This window comes from Chaetodon trifascialis, chromosome 20, assembly GCF_039877785.1.
Source record: "Chaetodon trifascialis isolate fChaTrf1 chromosome 20, fChaTrf1.hap1, whole genome shotgun sequence".
In the NCBI taxonomy this organism is placed as follows: domain Eukaryota; kingdom Metazoa; phylum Chordata; class Actinopteri; order Chaetodontiformes; family Chaetodontidae; genus Chaetodon; species Chaetodon trifascialis.
In genome coordinates this window covers 17950769-17969281 of record NC_092075.1, presented here as the reverse complement: position 1 = coordinate 17969281, position 18513 = coordinate 17950769, and the positions used below count along the sequence as shown (strand labels likewise).

General features: G+C 41.1%; 1 protein-coding gene across 3 annotated transcripts in view; it reads left to right on the top strand.

Moving 5' to 3' along the window:
- Positions 1 to 11708, top strand: part of cacna1bb (calcium channel, voltage-dependent, N type, alpha 1B subunit, b) — a 162105-nt gene extending 150397 nt beyond the window's left edge. For all 3 annotated transcript variants that reach the window (XM_070989614.1, XM_070989612.1, XM_070989613.1), the window contains 3 exons: positions 1110 to 1368; positions 6183 to 6406; positions 7826 to 11708. In XM_070989614.1, coding sequence (XP_070845715.1) covers positions 1110 to 1368; positions 6183 to 6406; positions 7826 to 8395 — 1053 coding nt within the window. In that variant the 3' untranslated portion in view covers positions 8396 to 11708. The remainder of the gene's footprint in view (positions 1 to 1109; positions 1369 to 6182; positions 6407 to 7825) is intronic.
- Positions 11709 to 18513: the final 6805 nt, after the last annotated feature.

Sequence of the window (18513 nt, the reverse complement as noted above, 5' to 3'; positions counted from 1 at the left end):
AATGCACTTCACTTAAAGCCACTATAATCAATGTTTTATAACAGCAAAGTATCAAATGACAGTGTTAAAACTACGCAAAAGGTGTCGCTCATCCAACTCGACAGCTCTCAGCTGTACAGGGCTTTATAATAGTTTTCAACTGATTGTGCCATTGTGTTGTTACACTGTAAGTCTAACCACTCTCATGCGAGAAGCAGCTGTTCGCAAAAAAAACCTCTGCTCAGTACCAGACAGCAGACAGACACGATTAGCAACGAGCTGGTGGACACAGTGGAGCACTAAACAGCTAAAGAGTTACATCTTTCCCTCTGGAGTTGGTAGAGACCAAAAACAGTACCAAAAGAGAGTGAACAGTGGACTTACATTCGTCCGGTGGTCAGAGATGTTGCTCCATAACTGCTGAATGTATAAGTAAGCAACTGTTTGCCAACAAGTTCACCATACTTAAATGATGATGATGAAAAAGACAGAAAAAATGTCATAACTGTCTTTATTGACTTGTGTTTATTAAAGACAATACAAACCATGTAAAACCAAACATGGCCAGCTGGAGTGTTCCTCAACAGCAGTAGAACTTCCTTCCATCCAGTGAGTTTCTATTCTCAACTTTATTATCATAATGAATTTAATGATTCCTGAGCAGCTGAAATGTTCCCATTCCCTGTGATGGCAATAAAGCCTAAAATTAGGTGCAACATAATGTGTTGATTAGCAAGCATTAGCAGTTTACAGAAAGATAACACTTCCTTCCAAGGTTAGAAGTGGCATGTTGAAATAGTGAGAAATGCCACAAAGGCCAAAGTCAACACCCCACCTCTTCTTTGTTCACTAGCAGAGGCGCCTGCTAGCTTACAAATTATTTAAGTTTTGAAAGGGTAAGTATCCAAGTTCTGTCACACATTTGTGTTCATTCTTCTCAAACTTTTCTGTGCCTGGAGAAGAACGGGTTGAACGTCGATCTGAAGACAAAAGGTTGCCGTCCACTGGTTGTGTCTTTTGTATGTTGTGGATATGTTGGTGATCCAGTAGTGGTTTGGGTAAAACTACCACAGCCACCCCTCTGCCCTACTTTTTCCTCACACCTCTCCACATTTCTCTTTCCCTCTCAGCCGATTGTTGACCTCAGTCCTATCAGACGCTCAGCATCCTCGCTGACGCAACACCATCGCCAGGAGATCGGGCTGAGGGAGTATGACCTAGAACGGCCTGGCTTGGCCCAGTCCACAACAGCGTCGGGGCAAATCCAGGGCCAGGACAGAGCCCACCACCATCACCACCACCATCGCTGCCATCGACGCAGGGACAAAGAGACAAAGAAGCAGAAGTCCCTGGATAGAGCTGCATCAGTTCAACCGTCCAGCACTGTTGGTGAGGACAAAAAAAATCAAGCTTATATTATGATGAGTAAAACTTTTTAATTGATTCTGAAAGGCTTTCATTCATCAGTAGGTAACTGTAGGTAACTGAACATAGTGGCCGTGTTGGTTGTCCATGCAAGTAGGTTATTATGGCCCAAATTTACATTTAATTTTAGGTGATGTTTTCTAGTGGTCTCAGTAATTATAATGAGAGCAAGAGAGGAAGTCACGTGGTGTAGTATACAGAGCAAGAAAGTCTGCACATGGAGGAGGATGGATGGATGAATGGGTCAAACATACACAGGACTTTCACCCAGGAGACCAATGTTTGAGTCCGAAAACCGAAAATCAATGTTGACCTACCGATTGATTGGCGACCGGTCCAGGGTGTACCCTGCCTCTCGCCCGTTGATGGCTGGGATAGGCTCCAGCACCCCATGCAACCCCGAAAGGGATAGGTGGTATAGAAAATGGATGGATGGATGGATGGATGGATGGATGAATGGATGGATGGATGGATGGATGGATGGATGGATGGATGGATGGATGGACCTATTTTCATTTACATAGTGTACTTATGTTACAGCATGTGTGTACTGTAATATACTTATTTTAATCCCAATCATAAACTTAAACTTAGTAGTTCTGGTGCCCAAAGCTAAGCAAATAATGACCGTAAGCATAGTTTTGGGAGTCACTGTCAATTGACCTATTCAGTCCTTTAGGTATGAAGATGTGTTGCACAGAACATTAGAACACAACGTCATGACTGGCATGAGCATTGTATGAAAACAAAATGCAGCCCTCTAATTCATTTCAGCGAGAAATGCATGCAGATACTATGCAGATAGGTTGAAGCAGATACCACTTTTACACCAAAATTAGCCCATGCATGCAGGTTTTTAAACACAGGTAAACCAGCTAAAATAGGCAATTGACTCATTTCAGCTGCCAGTAGATGAATTTGTCCTTTCTGATCTTTTTTTTTCTTTTTATGAAATAATGATGATAATGATGAGATGGAAATAGAGTGTAACAGGTTGACAGTTCTGTTTGATATCAGGAAAGATTTATGCACCGGAGTCCGGAACCTCAAAGCATGCCATCATTGCGCTGGAAGAGGGGTGAAAATTAGCACGTCCATCTGGGTGTCTTGTTTCCATAACTGCCGATCAGAGCTGGAGAAGATAAATACCTGTGACAACAGTGGAGTCATTTGACTCTCAAATTAATGCCAATTATACACTTTCCCACCGAGGACAGAAGCCAAATGGTCGTGGGTTTTTTATCCACTGCTAAGGAGCCTTTAGTTAAACCTTATGATATCCAGTATCTACTGTACTTTTGTCATTTTATATAAAGATAAAACATTTGTGAACATTTTTGTTGTTTCCTGCCAAAGGTAGTCTTAAGAAATGAAGGTAAATGCAATGTGCTTTTACCCTGTAATTACCACTTGTTTCCACAGCGACCACTCTTCAGCAAAAATTAATTAGTCGTGCTTCACATGCTTTGTTACACCCACCAGGACACCCCTACAACACTAATAAGATGTAAGAGTTTAACATTTTCCTACAAACACTGTATGTCATCACATCGAGCTTAAAACTCATGAACAAAGAAATTTTCTAAAGTCCATTAAGGGGGCATATATTAGGTTGTTGAGAGATTAACTCATTTAACGCAGCAAAATTAATTCATATAATACAGCGAGGAGTATCCACAGAGAAAATTGGCATCACTCATATGGAGAGACAGTGATATCAGGCCAGGCTCTTCTAGTAGATCACTTGGATGTCTTAACGTTGCTGCAGAAATTCTTTATAGGATTAAGGTTCCATGATCGAGTTATGTAGGTGAAGGGGTTTCTGCTGCACTTCATCGAGGGATTTTACATGTCAGGCTTTCCATCTGATTAGCAGAGAGAGTTGTGAGCTCTCAGAGGAAAATCTGCTTTGCTGGGGATTTTTTTTCTCTCTCTTTTTTTCCCTTTTTCTTCCTTTGTTCCCTCGACAGAAACAGTTACATTTAGAAAATGTAGACCAAGCTCTCCCATAAGCACTGGGAAGACTGATCTGTCCACGGATTTCACATGTAGAGCTGCAAAATTCAGCTGAGAAAAATTACATTTACATTTTCTTCATTTTGAAAAACAGAAATGAACTGTGTCACATTAAGAAAAAGGTTTTGCCTTGTTTCACACACAAACACATTCATCATTCTAACTTCTCATATACTGTACAGTAAATCAACACACACACACACACACACACACACACACACACACACACACACACACACACACTGTATAGTACCCTTAATTCTTTTAATACATCTGACATACACACACGGTATGGCAGCAGTCATTGGCAGTTTGTCATGAATGAAGTCAGGTCTACCACTCAAGCTGAACACTGGAGTCATCTGTAAAAATGTCAGAAATAAAATGAATGTATAGAGAGAGAGAGTGCAGAGTCAGAGCATTTGATGTGTTGGGAGGCACTAAAATAAGTGAATTTGACATATTACATCACTTGCTGTAAATGACTGTGCTGTCACTTTTGAATAGTTTTCCCATCCACACAAATGCATAGACTTTTCATTACCGCTTATCATTTGGAACATTTGTTGTATAAATCTCATGGAATCAAGTAATCGCATTGAAATCAAGATACAGTATTTTTTTCAAGAGACACCTGAGAGCGTAAGGGAACATAACGATTTATCTAGCACAATGATGAGCTGCCTCAAGCTGCTTTTAAGGTAGAGCGAGTAGCAAGAAAATGAAGGATACCTCCATAGTCATGCATAGACATGATGGTTATATATAAAGTTATTTTCCTGTCCTCAAGACACAAACATTGTTTATTCAGATATGAGAAATCAATTTTTAGCTTTAGTTTTTGTGCTTGTTGCTGCACATGCTGTTTAAATGTGACACTTCAGTACCACTTCAGACTGTACTGGCATGGCAGCCATTTTCCTCTGACGTCACAGGGTGGGAAGTTCAAATGCTCTTATTAAAAGGATCACTTTGTTCTGCTGTAAACCAGGTTGCAAGTCATACAAACTTGCAAGCATGCAGTACATTTTACTTGCAGGCTAATTAAATGTGTCCAAGATATGCGTTGTTTTAGAATTGATGTGTGCCTTTCTTATCATAAGACTCTCAAACGGAAATGTTACAAAATGGTTAAATGCTAATGTTAGCCTTGTGTAATTGTAGCTGATGGGTTATCAAATAGGTTGATAACTATCTGTCTTTTCAGTTGCTAATCAATCAGAAAGTGGTGAAATGACAAAGATTTGCCCGACTCTCTACAGCTTGCAACCTGTAACACAGCTCTACCACATTATCCTTTTTAGATAACAGCATTTGAGCATCCCACCCTGAACGTGATATCAGGGGAAAATGGCCACCATGTGAATGTGGTTCAGTACAAGTTTGAGTTTATGCAGAGATGTCTAAGAATGTTAAAGACAGATGGTTATCTTGACAGAGCTTGAGATGAAGAGGAGCCAAATGCAAATGTAAATATGTTAAGGACCCAGAACAGAACCTTGTGGAACTCCTTATTTATGCTAAAGGAGGTTGGTTTGAGACCATCAGTGCAGATTACCTGTGTTCTATCAGACAAATACACATGAAACCATTTCTGAGCAAAAAATCCAAACCCAGAACCCATGGTGGTCTATTCAAGGGTGCTCAAATACCTTAGAGTCAGCTGAGCAGCAACAACAAGCAGTTTATTTCAAGAAAATTCAAAATTCACATAATTCTTTTCACACCTTCCATTTTGGCATATTGTGTTTCCCTTGGATTAGATTTTAGGATACACAGCTGGCTCTTAAACCATAAATGTCACAGTGTCCATAAATGCACCACCAAGAGGGATTTTCAAAATAGTATCTGGAAGTAACAGTAACATAAATCTGACCAAAAACAAAGGCCGAAATGTGATGGATTACGTACTATATCAGTCAAGTTCCAGGTCTTTGCAAATTGATTCTCATAGTGTATGGAAAATTAGCATTATAAGACAGATTCATGCAACTCAATACTTGTTCAGTGTCGAGGGTCATGGTCACACTCTTTGTTTGACATCAGGGGTCGTCTGCTAGAGCAATCAGAGGCTGAGAGCTGGTGGCAGGGTGTTTTTTGCGTTAACACTGGAGGGCAGCAGCTGGGCTTTATTGCTGAGATAAAAGGCCACAGTGGACAGGCCCAGCACAGGGATTTATGGCTATGTCTTGGTGAGATAGCAGTACATCCAGCAGCGCTCTCCTCAGCAGAAACAGCAAGAGAACGATGGAGAGTTTCACTCCTCGAAGCTTGTCGTTCTCGAGGCAGATCTGACACATCAGAATGATGAATAGGCTTCTGTGTTTCTGTCATCGCGGTTTTAATCGGAAAACTGGAATTATTCCAGCACTGAAGACAGTAATTTCACCACAGTGCTTTGCTTTATGCCACACACCCAAGATGACACACACACACACACACACACACACACACACACACACACACACACACACACACACACACACACACACACATAGATGGGCCATTTGCCTTTAATTAGAGGTGTAATAGAAATATTGTGGAACAAAACTTCACAGTAGAAATATATTATACATATCGTGGAGCTGACAATGGATCACAATATCACCTAAATCAATTGGCTAATACAATAAAGGTGAATTCAGACATTAAATTCATGTTTTCTTCAAACATGAAGAACTGGTAATAAAAGTGACAGCTAAACCATGTTCTGTATGGTCTACCTGCTCTTTCTTATCTCACTTGATTGCACCATCCTCCAGGTTCGTTCACCGACCCTTCAGCCGAAGGTTTGTCCAGGGAACGAGCGAGGGAGCGGGACCGCAGCCGGCCTCATGAGAGGAGGCACCACTCCTCAGCAGGAGAGAAACAGCGTTACTACTCCTGTGAGCGTTACGGCAGCAGGGAGCAGTGTCACACCAAGTCAGCCGGTCCCAGTCGATCCACATCTCCTGGAGAGGGACAGGACACTGGCTTGCTCAGACAGGTGAGTTACCTGCCACATGTGGTTCAGCGAGTGACTTCTTGCGTGTCCTGCACCCTGCAGCCGTTGGACAGTGACACATGTCTCGTTGTTTTGGCTCTGTACTCCAGCACATTGGATTTGAAATGAAAACAGTGACTATATGAAATTTAAGTGACTTTCAGTTTTAATTGTAGGGTGTTCACATCCATAGTTGTGAACAGAGTTGGAATCGATGGATTCAGTGTCCCCTAATTTTAGGACAGTGCAGCAGTTTTCTTTGACCAGCTTTTTTGACTTTGTATATACAGTACATGATACAGTACATATTGTATATTCTCTTAAATCTATTTTGTTTTGAGTATCTGTCTTGTTTTTATGTATGTTTTTGCAAGTGCAGTATGTCTGTATATTGTTTCATGACAGAATAAAACCAAACCAAACTGTGAAATTAAGATTACATCAAAATATATAAAAACGGCTGCAATTATAGCAATGAGCTGTTCAAATTAAAGATGATGGATGATGCATGTGATTGGGTGTGCTCAGAATTGTGTGACCACAACCAACATTGATAGTGTACTGACTCACCCTGAAGTACGCTTCTGCATCACTGAGGCGAGGTGAGATGTTAAACTATTGGATGTCAGGAAAAACAAGATTTTCAGAGGGTGTTAAGTTGCACAACAGTGTGTTTGGGGTGACCAATCGGAAGACCATCCCAACTTCAGCAAGTGCTGCTTTTCAGAATCTTTCAAAACATGCTTCAAATTGCTTTGTTTAGATCTCATAAGGCAGCAATGATCCATGGGTATTTTCATCCCTACTCCTCCTGCCTGTCTGAAGTAATATTTTTGCTGGATGTTGACAGGTTCCAGGACACTGGGCTCCATGTCAAAGATGTAAATGTTTTAATTCAACAACATCATAGCTATGCGTTATGCCACTTAGCCACAATTCATTTAGGCTACAGGCTTTAATGTTTTAAAAGAACGTCCCCCTGCAGTCACTGCTGTAGCCAATGGAGAGCTGCAAGAGTGCCCTCTAAGGCCAACACCGAAAGAATTGTTTAATGTTTTATAAGGCTCAAACATCAAAATTAAGGTTTAGTCTAATTTTTGGGACAAACAGGACAGGATTTGAGATTTCGGAACAACTGCTCCGGCTGTCCTGAATTTTTTGGGCTGTCTGGTCATCTTAAGTGTGTTGGACTTACACTGTATGTGAAGAAATACCTTAGCACCAAAGCATACACAGCATTATGATCAAACGGCTATCAATGTTCTTTAAAGGCTCAAAGTATGAACAGAGATGATTTTTATGTCACAAATACTTCTTATCCACACCTAAGAAGAGATATGACATTTTTCACATTTTACCGCACTTGATAAAATTCTTCCCATTGACCGATCTTATGTCATTTGCTATATATTGTTTCCTCAGCATGGTAGCGGTGTGGTTAAAGCTGGCCCTGTAACGCTTCCGTCTGGTTCGAGCACTCCAGGCCGCAGTCGCAGGCAGCTGCCGCAAACGCCCCTCACCCCACGTCCTGCTGTGGCCTACAAGACCGCCAACTCCTCGCCTCTTCCGTCCAGTGCCAGCACTGCTACGACAGGGCTCCAGACTCGCTTCAGCCGTGGCCTTTCAGAGCATGATCGCTTATACAGGGGCCACGATGAGACCCCGATGCCGATCACCCGTATCGGATCGGACCCTAATTTAAACCGGCAGCCACAGGTTGCTTCTCAACAGGCTGTCCTTGAAGAGACAGAGGACTTCCAGGACACTGTGAGCAGCCACGGAGGGGGACGCTCTGACAGAACCACTGCCTCCACCACAGCCTCAGCTTCACACGGAACTGCTGCTGCACCCGTCACGGCACCCACCACGCAGGGCCGGGCGGGGGTGGTGCCCAATGGGTACCACTTCACCCTCGGGGTCAACTCTGCGCCTGGGCCCGGGAGCCGAGGAACAGGAAGTCTCAGGGAGAGGGAGGAAGAAGACTGGTGCTAACGTGGCAGAAAACTGTTAGCTGAGGATGGGGCAGTGCTCATGTCAGATCCGGGGAGCTGACAGGAAGCCAGTGGATTAATACAGAAGGAAAGTTATTGAAGAAAAAGCCCGTGGAAAGTGCTGTAAAAGGGGATCAGAAATCATTCCAGCTTTGTCTGGTTACTCTCCTTTTTATACAACAAACTCTTTGAGGACAAAAGACACTGATGACTTTTTCTACCCCCTTTACTTGCACTGAAATTATAGCACATGTGAAGACCCTTAAGTATTTTGCCTTGGCCAGTAAAATCAGTGTTGGAGCAGAAGACAAAAGCCAAAATCTCCTCATTCTTTGAGTGAAACTATGAACTGTGTTTCAGACAGATCTGGATGCCTCATTCCTGGTATTTATATGGCTGCTCGCAACACTGTTTTTATTTTTGTATGTTTCATTTTCTTTGTGTTTGCCATGTAGGTGAGAAAAGACTTTGAACTTGATCATATTGATGCTACCACCAAATTATTTTCCTTTTTTTTTTTTTTTTTGATCAGCCATCACCGAATTCTGACCAGATCTTAGGAGATTTACTGTAGGTCTTAACCTTCTGCCATGACACCAAACAGACACAGTGAGTAATGTAACAAAAATGAAACAATTAGATGGGATAGAATAGGTCTAGAATCGAGTTTTCAGATCACGTTTTTGTAAATTGTACCAGATGTAAATTTTTGGAGTGCACGTAGGGACCAGATATCTCTTTTTTTTGATGTTATGTGGATACATACTAAGTGCCTCGTTTTCAAAGATGTATTAAGACGCAGTCTGGTCAGGTGGACTTGAATAGGTAGTAGAGGATGTAAGTATGTACACAGCTGAGAAAAAGTGTAGAGAACAAAGTTTGAATCTTGTATAATGGACAGAATGCAAAAAACCAACACTTTTTTGTACTGAATCTTGTGGTAGGTAAGTCAGAATTACAGATCCAAAGTAAGAAATCTAGTGCATGCCAGGGTCTTGAACTTGTCAAAAAAAAAAAAAATAGCATATGTACTTTTGCTTATGAGTGTGTGGTAAACATTTGCCTTTCTCTTTCAAATATACTGCCAGTCAGTTGGTAGAAATGGTCTCTGAATGGAGAAAAGTGCCATTTTTTGAAATCTAATCAACAAATTTCACATATTCACAAGCACCTCCTCAAGCATACAGTATATATCTCATCTCTGCCATATTTGCCCAGCTTTCACGGGCTTCCTGTCTTCTTATCTCATTCCTTTGAGAGCAGTATTGTGTAAGGGTTTGTAGGAGAGGTTACCTGTCTGTGTATTCGCAGGTACATAACGAGTTGTGTTGTTGCTGCTGACTGTTGACTTAAAGTAGGGCTATGCAACAAGACGACACTTCATCTGCCCTGTAGCTTTACCCTCTGGAATCTCCAGGTTCAGGCTTTAGTGTGACTGTGACCAAATTTTATGTATGAAGAGTTATAAATTGTATTATATGATGTACAGTACAACACACACAGAGGCACAAGTGGTATCAAAGCTGATATATGTGAATCACAGGGCATTTTTGAGGTTGGCAAGTCGACTGCATGATGCCTACCCAGATAGAACCACCCAAAATATAAAACTGTGTTCTTTCCAGGCTTGGGTCAAGTTGTATTTTCAAATCAATTTCAGTGGTTTTTAAACTTGCTCAGAGAACCAGAATAATAGTATTAATAAATCTGAGGTATTCTGTCAATAACAGCAGGTTGAACTGTTTTTCTCACTATACTCTGACTCTTTCTTCCCACAGGGCATGACATATTTGTAGCCTTAAAGGATAAGGTCTTCTTCTCAGTTTTGTTATTGTCAACAAATCCCATGAAAAGAGCCAAACATACCAACCACTCTTTGTCTGTCTGTCTGTCTGTCTGTCTGTCTGTCTGTCTGTCTGTCTGTCTGTCTGTCTGTCTGTCTGTCTGTCTGTATTTTCAGATTTCCCTACTTGTGTCTGTGACACTCAGCTCCAAGCTCATTGGTTCCAACTGAAGATGTAAATCTTTAGAAACCAGTCACAAATTAATGTTTATTTTTTAAAACATGCTCAGTAATTTCCTAAAACAGCTGGGAACTGTATTATTTTTTTTTTTTTTTTAGAAAGTTACTCAGAGAAACAACATTTACAGGAGTATATGGTTCATTACTGGGGACTGTTGAGTCAAACTGCAGTGTGTGTGTTCATGGCAATGAAGCAGCATGTTCACAGTAAAGCTCATGAGGAAAAATAGAAGAGTAAGATACTTTATGTCAGGTTTTGGATAAACAACTAACAATACTTGTTAGGAGGATCAAGTCATTGTTGTTTTTGCTTTATTCGTGGTATTTGTTGAAAATGAGAAAAGTATAGAAAATAACTAAGATTCACCCTTAAAACACTTGATATAGCTGATTGACAGAAAACCTTCAGATTAAAATGAAATTAGGTAACAGGCCAAAGAACAAATTCATATCTTCGGTGCAAATTAGGGTTTTTTTTTTTTTTTTTTAAAAAGGATTTATCAGAAACGTGGGTACAGAAATGCTTTAACATTGACCTGATGGATTTATTTGAATTAAACAACTGTTGCACAGGAACAGCACAGACAGATTATGTTTTACGAGTTTATGAGTGTCTTGAATCAAAAGACAGATTAAATCAAAATAACCAATTTCAAGGTCTGTCTAAATCTTGTGGTGTTCTTTATACAGTCTTTAAGCAAGTTTATGAATATGTGAATTATTTGCAAATATTACTTGATCCAAGTCTATTTACCTCCTTGTGTTTTAATTCGACTTCCTGTTGTCTCATATCTGTGCAATCTATTGATGGATCATCTAAAAGGAGACATTTTAGACTCTGAGCGGGAAGGTCTAACTACAGCGTAGCTCTGTTCTTTATTAAGGTAGCGTAATAGATTGCTCGTTGTCTTATGGTCTTGAAACGTTTCTGTAAGTTGCCGTAATGGAGCAGAGATTTGTGTTCATCTAGATTTTAAAAAAAGATCCAACATTTTCAGACCTCCAATGAGCCCTACACAAACAGGATGCCAAGTTTTTCCTCTTACAGTTTTACTATGGCTGCCCCCTCTAGACGTGTCCTGTTTGCATGTTCTGAAATGAAAATGTGCATGTGCAAAAAAACAAAAGAAAAGAAAAGAAAAAAAAAGAGGCATTGTTTGACTTCATTCAGTCCATGATTTGTACAACTTGTTTCCTGGTTGTATTTTCCAATTATCTAAACACACAATGTATCTGTTTCAGGTAAAAAAGGAAAAACAAGAAAAAAAGTAAAAAGAAAGTTTAAAAAAAAGACGAGCTTGAGTAACATTTTGTCACAAAACCACCAAAGTGGAAACAAGGCTCTTTCTCAGAAAAAGGGTTCTGGAGTGGCTGAATCCTTCGCTGCCTGCTCTGTTACTTGACTGTCTCTCCCACAGTCATTTTGACTGTACCTATGGATTTTGTATGATCATAAGTCCTTGAATAAAGAGGTATGATAATGGAATTACAAGATGTAGATCCCTGGAGAGTGCATTGAAATGTCTTGTAATGAGCTTTGGGTGTTGATAGCATTTTATTGAATCTAAATCCAGGATTGAATTCATGTTCATCATTCAATCTCAGCTGTAGCTTTCTGCAATTGTTAAGTAACATCAGTTATAAATAACATAATATAGGAGAATCAAATCACAAAGTTTCACATTTTGAAACAAAGCTTGGGGGTTATCCTCAGATAAAATGGCTACATGTATGTTTTAATCAACTGAAAACTCATTCAGATGAAACTAGGAACCCAAGTCTACTTGTGAAAAACACATATAGTCTAATTCCTCTCCTTGACGAGTGATGTGGCTCACAAAATATAGTTTGTGTTTGTCTTGAAGATGTTAAGTTTTTGCTAATATGACAGATCTCACTATAAATCCAATGGACATACATTTAGACATAATTTTCCTGGTTCTTTTCAATTTTCTGCCCCCCAGGAAAACATTATGCAGTCAAAGTTACTTTTGACCTTTAACTAATATTAATGTGAATGGGGGAGAGCAAAACTATTAAAGGGGCACTCACTGATTTTACACTGATGAGTTTACTCATGATGAAGATGTCTGTGAAAACAGTTGTATGAAGTATTCAGTGGTTCTGGAAGAGCTTTGTCAAGTCTGATTAAATATTCCAAATGATTTCATCAAAGCACCTATAATGAATATTTTTAGATTAAAAATGGGTCACATGACCACCTGTATGACAAAGTTGTCACTCATGGAGATGAACCCAGAGAGAATTATTCCCAACCCCTGCAGTTCTCCTCAGCTTTACAGAGCTTTATAATGATTTTCAGCTATTGTTTTTTGTCTGACCCATAAATTTGCTATTTTGACTCACTCTCACTGCTCTCACAGCCTCACATTTGGCTTAAGCAGGAAGGTGTTTTGAGCACCAAACTGCAACCAGACAAAGTAAGTGACTGTCGCTGGTGAACCTTTTAACAGAGTCAGACATTTGCTCCAGAAGACAGATCTAAAAGGAGAGCGAATATACTTACATTCATCAGGTGGACACAAACAAGACCCTAAATGAATGATTTGAATGAAATTAAGATCATGTGATTCCACACTGGTCATAAGTGACAGCATATGTCTCATGCTGGAGTATAATCAGACTGGAGTGATGCAAGGTCCGAAGAAACGGATCAATCTTTCCTATTAAGAAGTGAGCAATTAGCAAATAAATTGCAGCCAGGCTTTAACACAGACTGGGCGGAGGCCTTGCACGATTTTAATTGGTCCACATTAGAAGAAAGGGGCGGGTCCCCCGTTCCCTCGTTTGGCGCCTCAGTGATGGGATGCAGCTGCAGGAGGAGAGAGGCTGCTGCTGTCTGACGAGGAGGAAGAGGAGAGGCGAAGAGGATGAGGAGTTAGTGAATATCTCTGCAAGTTCAAGAAGAAAGTACCGTTCTGCGATGTTCCTCTCTTTGAAGCAAAGAGAGCCGCAGTAGAGCTGCTGGTACACGCAGAGCACAGTCTAGCGCTCTGGTTTGCATGTCTTTAAATCTTTAATTACAAAGTTGATTAAAACGGGAAGATGTTCAGCTGTTTGTTGAAATGGACACTTTGTCTGCTGGGGCTCATAACGACGAGCTGCGCCTCACCTGACGATGCACCGGTAGATTTTGGAGGCGAGTCCGGCTCCGGGATGCTGCAGACAGGTAAGAGTGGTGTTCACACCTGTGCGACCTGAGGGCAGATATAGGTGCAGAATAAACGCGCCTGTGCGCTTCAGCAAGTGACTTTCACCATGAAAACTAATGTTAGATTCAGACGGGTCTGATTGAGTGTATTATTCAGTCCCTTTGACTGAACATTATTTTCATACTCTGAACGTTTTTGCCACAACAACATGTTTTCTGTGTTGTTTGCTTGCCTTTAATCTGAGTCCTCAGTTGTTTTATGTACGCTGGATTTTGATCTCATAATAAAGAAATCTCACCATATATACATGCAGACAATAAACCTTTTTCCTGTGGACGTAAACTTGTAAAGATCCACCAGAAAACACCTGTGAGGCCTCTTTAACACCCAGTCACAACAAGTAGGAGTCAGGTTTGATCAGCTGGAGATCATTACATCATTTGTTCAGTGCAGTTTGTGCCCAGATGAAACCCCTCCACCTCTCCTCAGCCCCGTCCCCTCAGCAGCCCCGACCCGTCCAACTCTTGATGCTGCAGCTCTCTTTAAAAGTTCCTCTCATCGCTCCATGCTGCCAGAGCGAGCCTCAAACACTTGTAAACTGAGTGGAGGACTTTGTTTGGCAAGCTGTGAAGACTGAATTCAGACCACAATGAAACAATAAGGCTATTTTCACTGTGGGCCGGTTGCATTTAACGGCTTTCTCTTCAATTAGTTTAACAGCTTCTCAAAGGGGAAAAAAATAATAATTAAGAATTGTTTTTAGAGCGCATTTGTAAATCAAATTAGCAACCTGCTGATATTTATTCAGCATCAGTCTCCTCATAAATCTGAAGCCCTTTAAACCAAAATCTGAGGTGTTTCATTAATGTACTTTGCATGCGCTGTTAAATGCTTCACTGATTTTGCAACGGCGAACCTAAAATTATATCATTGTTGCTGTTTTGCCTGTCAGTATGCAACTTAATTGTCAAAAACCACTTTGCCGTTGTCACAGTTGCAAAATGCATGAAATCAGTCTGAGCCAAGATAAAATCTTCTGTCTCATCTTTGGTCGCAAATTAAAATCCAGACAGTCCTGACCTCTGTGGAGGAACGCACACAGTTTGATTGATAAGTTTCCGTTTTAATGGCCCAAAAGAAATGTATGGACTTGCTTGATGCATCATGCACACAAAATGTCTTTCGTTTGCATAAAACACATGTGGAAACTGAAGCCAAAGCTCATCTGCAGTTATTAAATCACATGGAATGCTTTTATTCTGCCAAGCAGACTTCGTTAATCACAACATGGTTTTCCACAGCCTGCTCTGCTGTTTCATCAGTGTTTTCAGTGTCTGGATCTCCTTTGTTTCATCAGGACTGTTGATAAGAGTGATGGCAGGGTACATGCTCGAGCTTTACATTGTGTTTTCGGAGCTGCGCTGGAGTTGTTTCATCCACCCGTGGCTTGTTGAAATTGATCTTGGATTGGAGGTCTGCCATGTGCCTGAGTGTGTCATGTCTGGATTCCACAGCATCATACTTTGTTTATTTTACAGTTTGGTCCTTGTCACATTTCCTCATTACTATCATCTGTATGTCAGAGCCACACGGGAGACCCAAACAAAGACATCAGAGAGCAGGGGACCAACTGAGGGTTTGGATTAGACCAGTGAGGTGACAAACAAATCCTGCAGTGTGCTGACTGGACTCAGCATGTTGAGCATTTTCTCTATGTTTTCAGAGAGTTACTGTGGACGACAGAGTGTTAAAGCAACTTTCACTGGATATGATTGAGTAGGCCGATGGTTATGTAATGCTGCTCTAATAATCTACTTGTGTTTGTTGTTGTGGTTAGATTTCCTAAGTTTAATCTCGCTCTGTTCCACAGGTGAGTGCACTCAATTTGGAATTTGTGATTTCTGCAGATACAATGAATCAACACCTGAATATGAGCCAACACATAGAGTAAGTTATAGTGACTTTATCCTAAGCTGCTTTAAGGTTGTTTAAAGCAATGTGGTGCTGTGGAACTCAGCTTTTGGGCATCAAGGCTAACTGTTTTGGGATTTTGTGTTTTGAATGAAGTCAAACAGGCAAAAACTAAGGCTACATTCCAACTACAGGCACACACACCTTCATGCAGAAGTAGCAGCCATTTCTCCACAAAAAGCCATAACTACAAATCTGTCTCTTCATCTTCATTGTCATTAGCTCACGAACATGCTGGCCTCTGCTGCACATCGACTAAGAAATGAAACCGTAAATGCTGACTTCAGTGGTCTCCATGTTTAGTCTGCACAACAGTGTGCCGCATTTGATGTCTTTGTTATTGTTCTTTTGCACCTGCAATGCACCAAAAAGTACCAAAAACTGAGAAGGACCCAGACATTTTGCACCCTGTCAGTCACGTACTTGCCGTATTTGATTACTTCATGGTAAGCATCCTGATAGGATGTTGGATTAAGCGATCAGTTTGTTTGATTGGCAGGGCTGTAGAATGCTTTCTTGCCCTGGTGCACATTGTTTTGTCTTGTTTTGCTTGTAAATTCAATCTTCTGCTGTGGCACCTGGAGCTCTTTGACCGAAGAACAGCTCATGAACATCAGGGGAACAACCCCAGTGCATTTATTTCCCACTTTTCTCATGTCATCTGTGTTCATACTTTAGCTAAAGTGGGGAAAGACAGAGACTCTTCTTCATCTTTGTTTTTATGCTTCATGGAGATGTGGCTGTGTTGATGGAGCGGACTCTGCTCTGCAGCTGGCAGGCTTCAGAGTGGATCACGGCAGAGAAATTTCTGGCAAAGCAAAAGGTGGCGGTGTCTGTTTTCATAATAACGGTGGCTTATGTAGTGATGTGACGGTGATCCTGAGCATTCTTCTCCTGACCTGGAATCATTTTTTACTAACTGTAAACCTTTCAACTCCCATGAGTTCCCCATGAGTCTGTTTCATCCATTTTGGTTGGTGTTTACCAATGCAGAATGCAACGCTAGCCGACCAGATACTGTTTGTGGACAAATGGACAAACCCGTACTTCTTAATTAACGTTCTTAGCAACTTTAACAAAGGTAATCTCATCCATAAACTTCCCAAATACAGACAGTGTCTTAAATGCCCAACCAGGAGGAGAATATTTTGAATCACTGTTACGCTACAATCAACTGCATGCATGGTCGAGCTGATTCCTGCATACAGGCAGAAATGAAAGCAGTGTAAACCTGTTGTGAGAACTTGAAAGCAGTGGAACAGTGAAGCTATGGAGGATCTTCAGGCGCACTTGGACTGTACTGACATATTACTGATGTCTTTATGAGTTCACAGTTGCTGTACATCAACCAACATCAGCTTCTGTGAGGACTGCTGTGTACCATCATGCACCAGGGTGATTTTTAATAATGACAAACCATGGCTCACAGCCAAACTCAGTTATGGTTGCAAAAGCAAGAGGGCTTTAGCTGTGGGCACAGGGACAAGTTTAGAGTCTAAGTACAGGATAGGTTTAGCAAGCTGGTGAGAGAAGCTTAACGACTGTACTCTGAAAATTCAACTCCGCTTCTCAGCCAGTGACTCCACTTCTGTCTGGAAGAACTACAAACTGCAAGCCTAAAGCCCCCCACTCCATTAACCACTTGCACCTGGTCAACGAACTGAATGGGTTCTGCTGTTGTTTTGAAAGGACAATGGAACAGTCCTGACGCCATTCCCTGTGACCAGCTCCAGCCCACCAGCTCCACCTCCCCCACCGTAGCAGGAGCCTACGCCTGTCCACAACAGTTGTGGAGAGACCAAGTTTGCGGTTAGACCAAGTGTTCCACTTCCTTAAATATTGCCATTGTATATTCTGAACATGTCAATGCTCCACAGAGGATGAAACCTCTCAGTGCCACCCTCAGGTCAATCTATCAACTTGTCTTCTTGCCTCTTGTTTTATACCTGATACCTGCCACCAGAAGCTAATGGTCAGATTTTGATGAAATTCATGTGGATATCAATGGAGGAAAAAGGTTTTTGGCATTTCTAAGAACATTTTTACCAGCAGAATTTAAAACTCTAAAATTCTAATCGAATTTTCTGATATCAGAGGATCTTAATTCCATTGACCTCATGGGCAGTTTTCCAGGTTTAGTGTGGATGAGCTTGTGGTAATGAGTGACACCTTTGGGGTGCAATTGCAGGCCTATATCTGTACATCCGTGAACTTAGCATGAAGTCTTTCTGTCATTTCCAGTCCAGCCATTCATCCATTCATCCATTCATCCATTTATCCATCCGTCCTTCCAGTCAGCCATATCTAGCTGTGATATGTGACTCCCATATGGCAGGAATAGCTTACTGTAACCTCTGACCCCATGATAGGTATCGCTAGAGCACAGTATGCAAAACAGCTGTTGGGAAGAGTTTTTGTGATTCTTGCATAGAGGCAAAGTGGTTTGCACATGTCTTTGTGTCTTCATGCCTCTCAGCATCATCCATCCACTTGCCTAACTGCTACTCCAACACTAATGCACTTTCTTCAGAAGTGGAAATTGCTGACTAACCCTTTTGACCTTCAGTGTGAGAGTGTCAGCAGAGTCTTTTCATGTGTCTTAAGCAATTTGGGAATATGGGAAGGCATCATTTCACAGACATAGCTGTAAACCTTTTTTTTCCAAATATTTTCAATCATATATACCGTGGATGACATAAATGTGCTTTGCATTATCCAACTTCAGAACCTTTTTGACCTGTTAGCAGTGGGGCTTAAATATGTCTGTCCTTTGAAACTCCACAGAAGAAATCTCAAAAACTACCAGACAGATTGTCCTGGAATTTGATGTGGATCATGATCCCAAGAGGATTAATCCGAAGTGCATTTGGGTGGAATCTTGGCTTAAACTCTAATGATTAGGTGAACAGTCTGTTGTAATCATAGTCTAATGATGCAGGCTGTGATTATGAA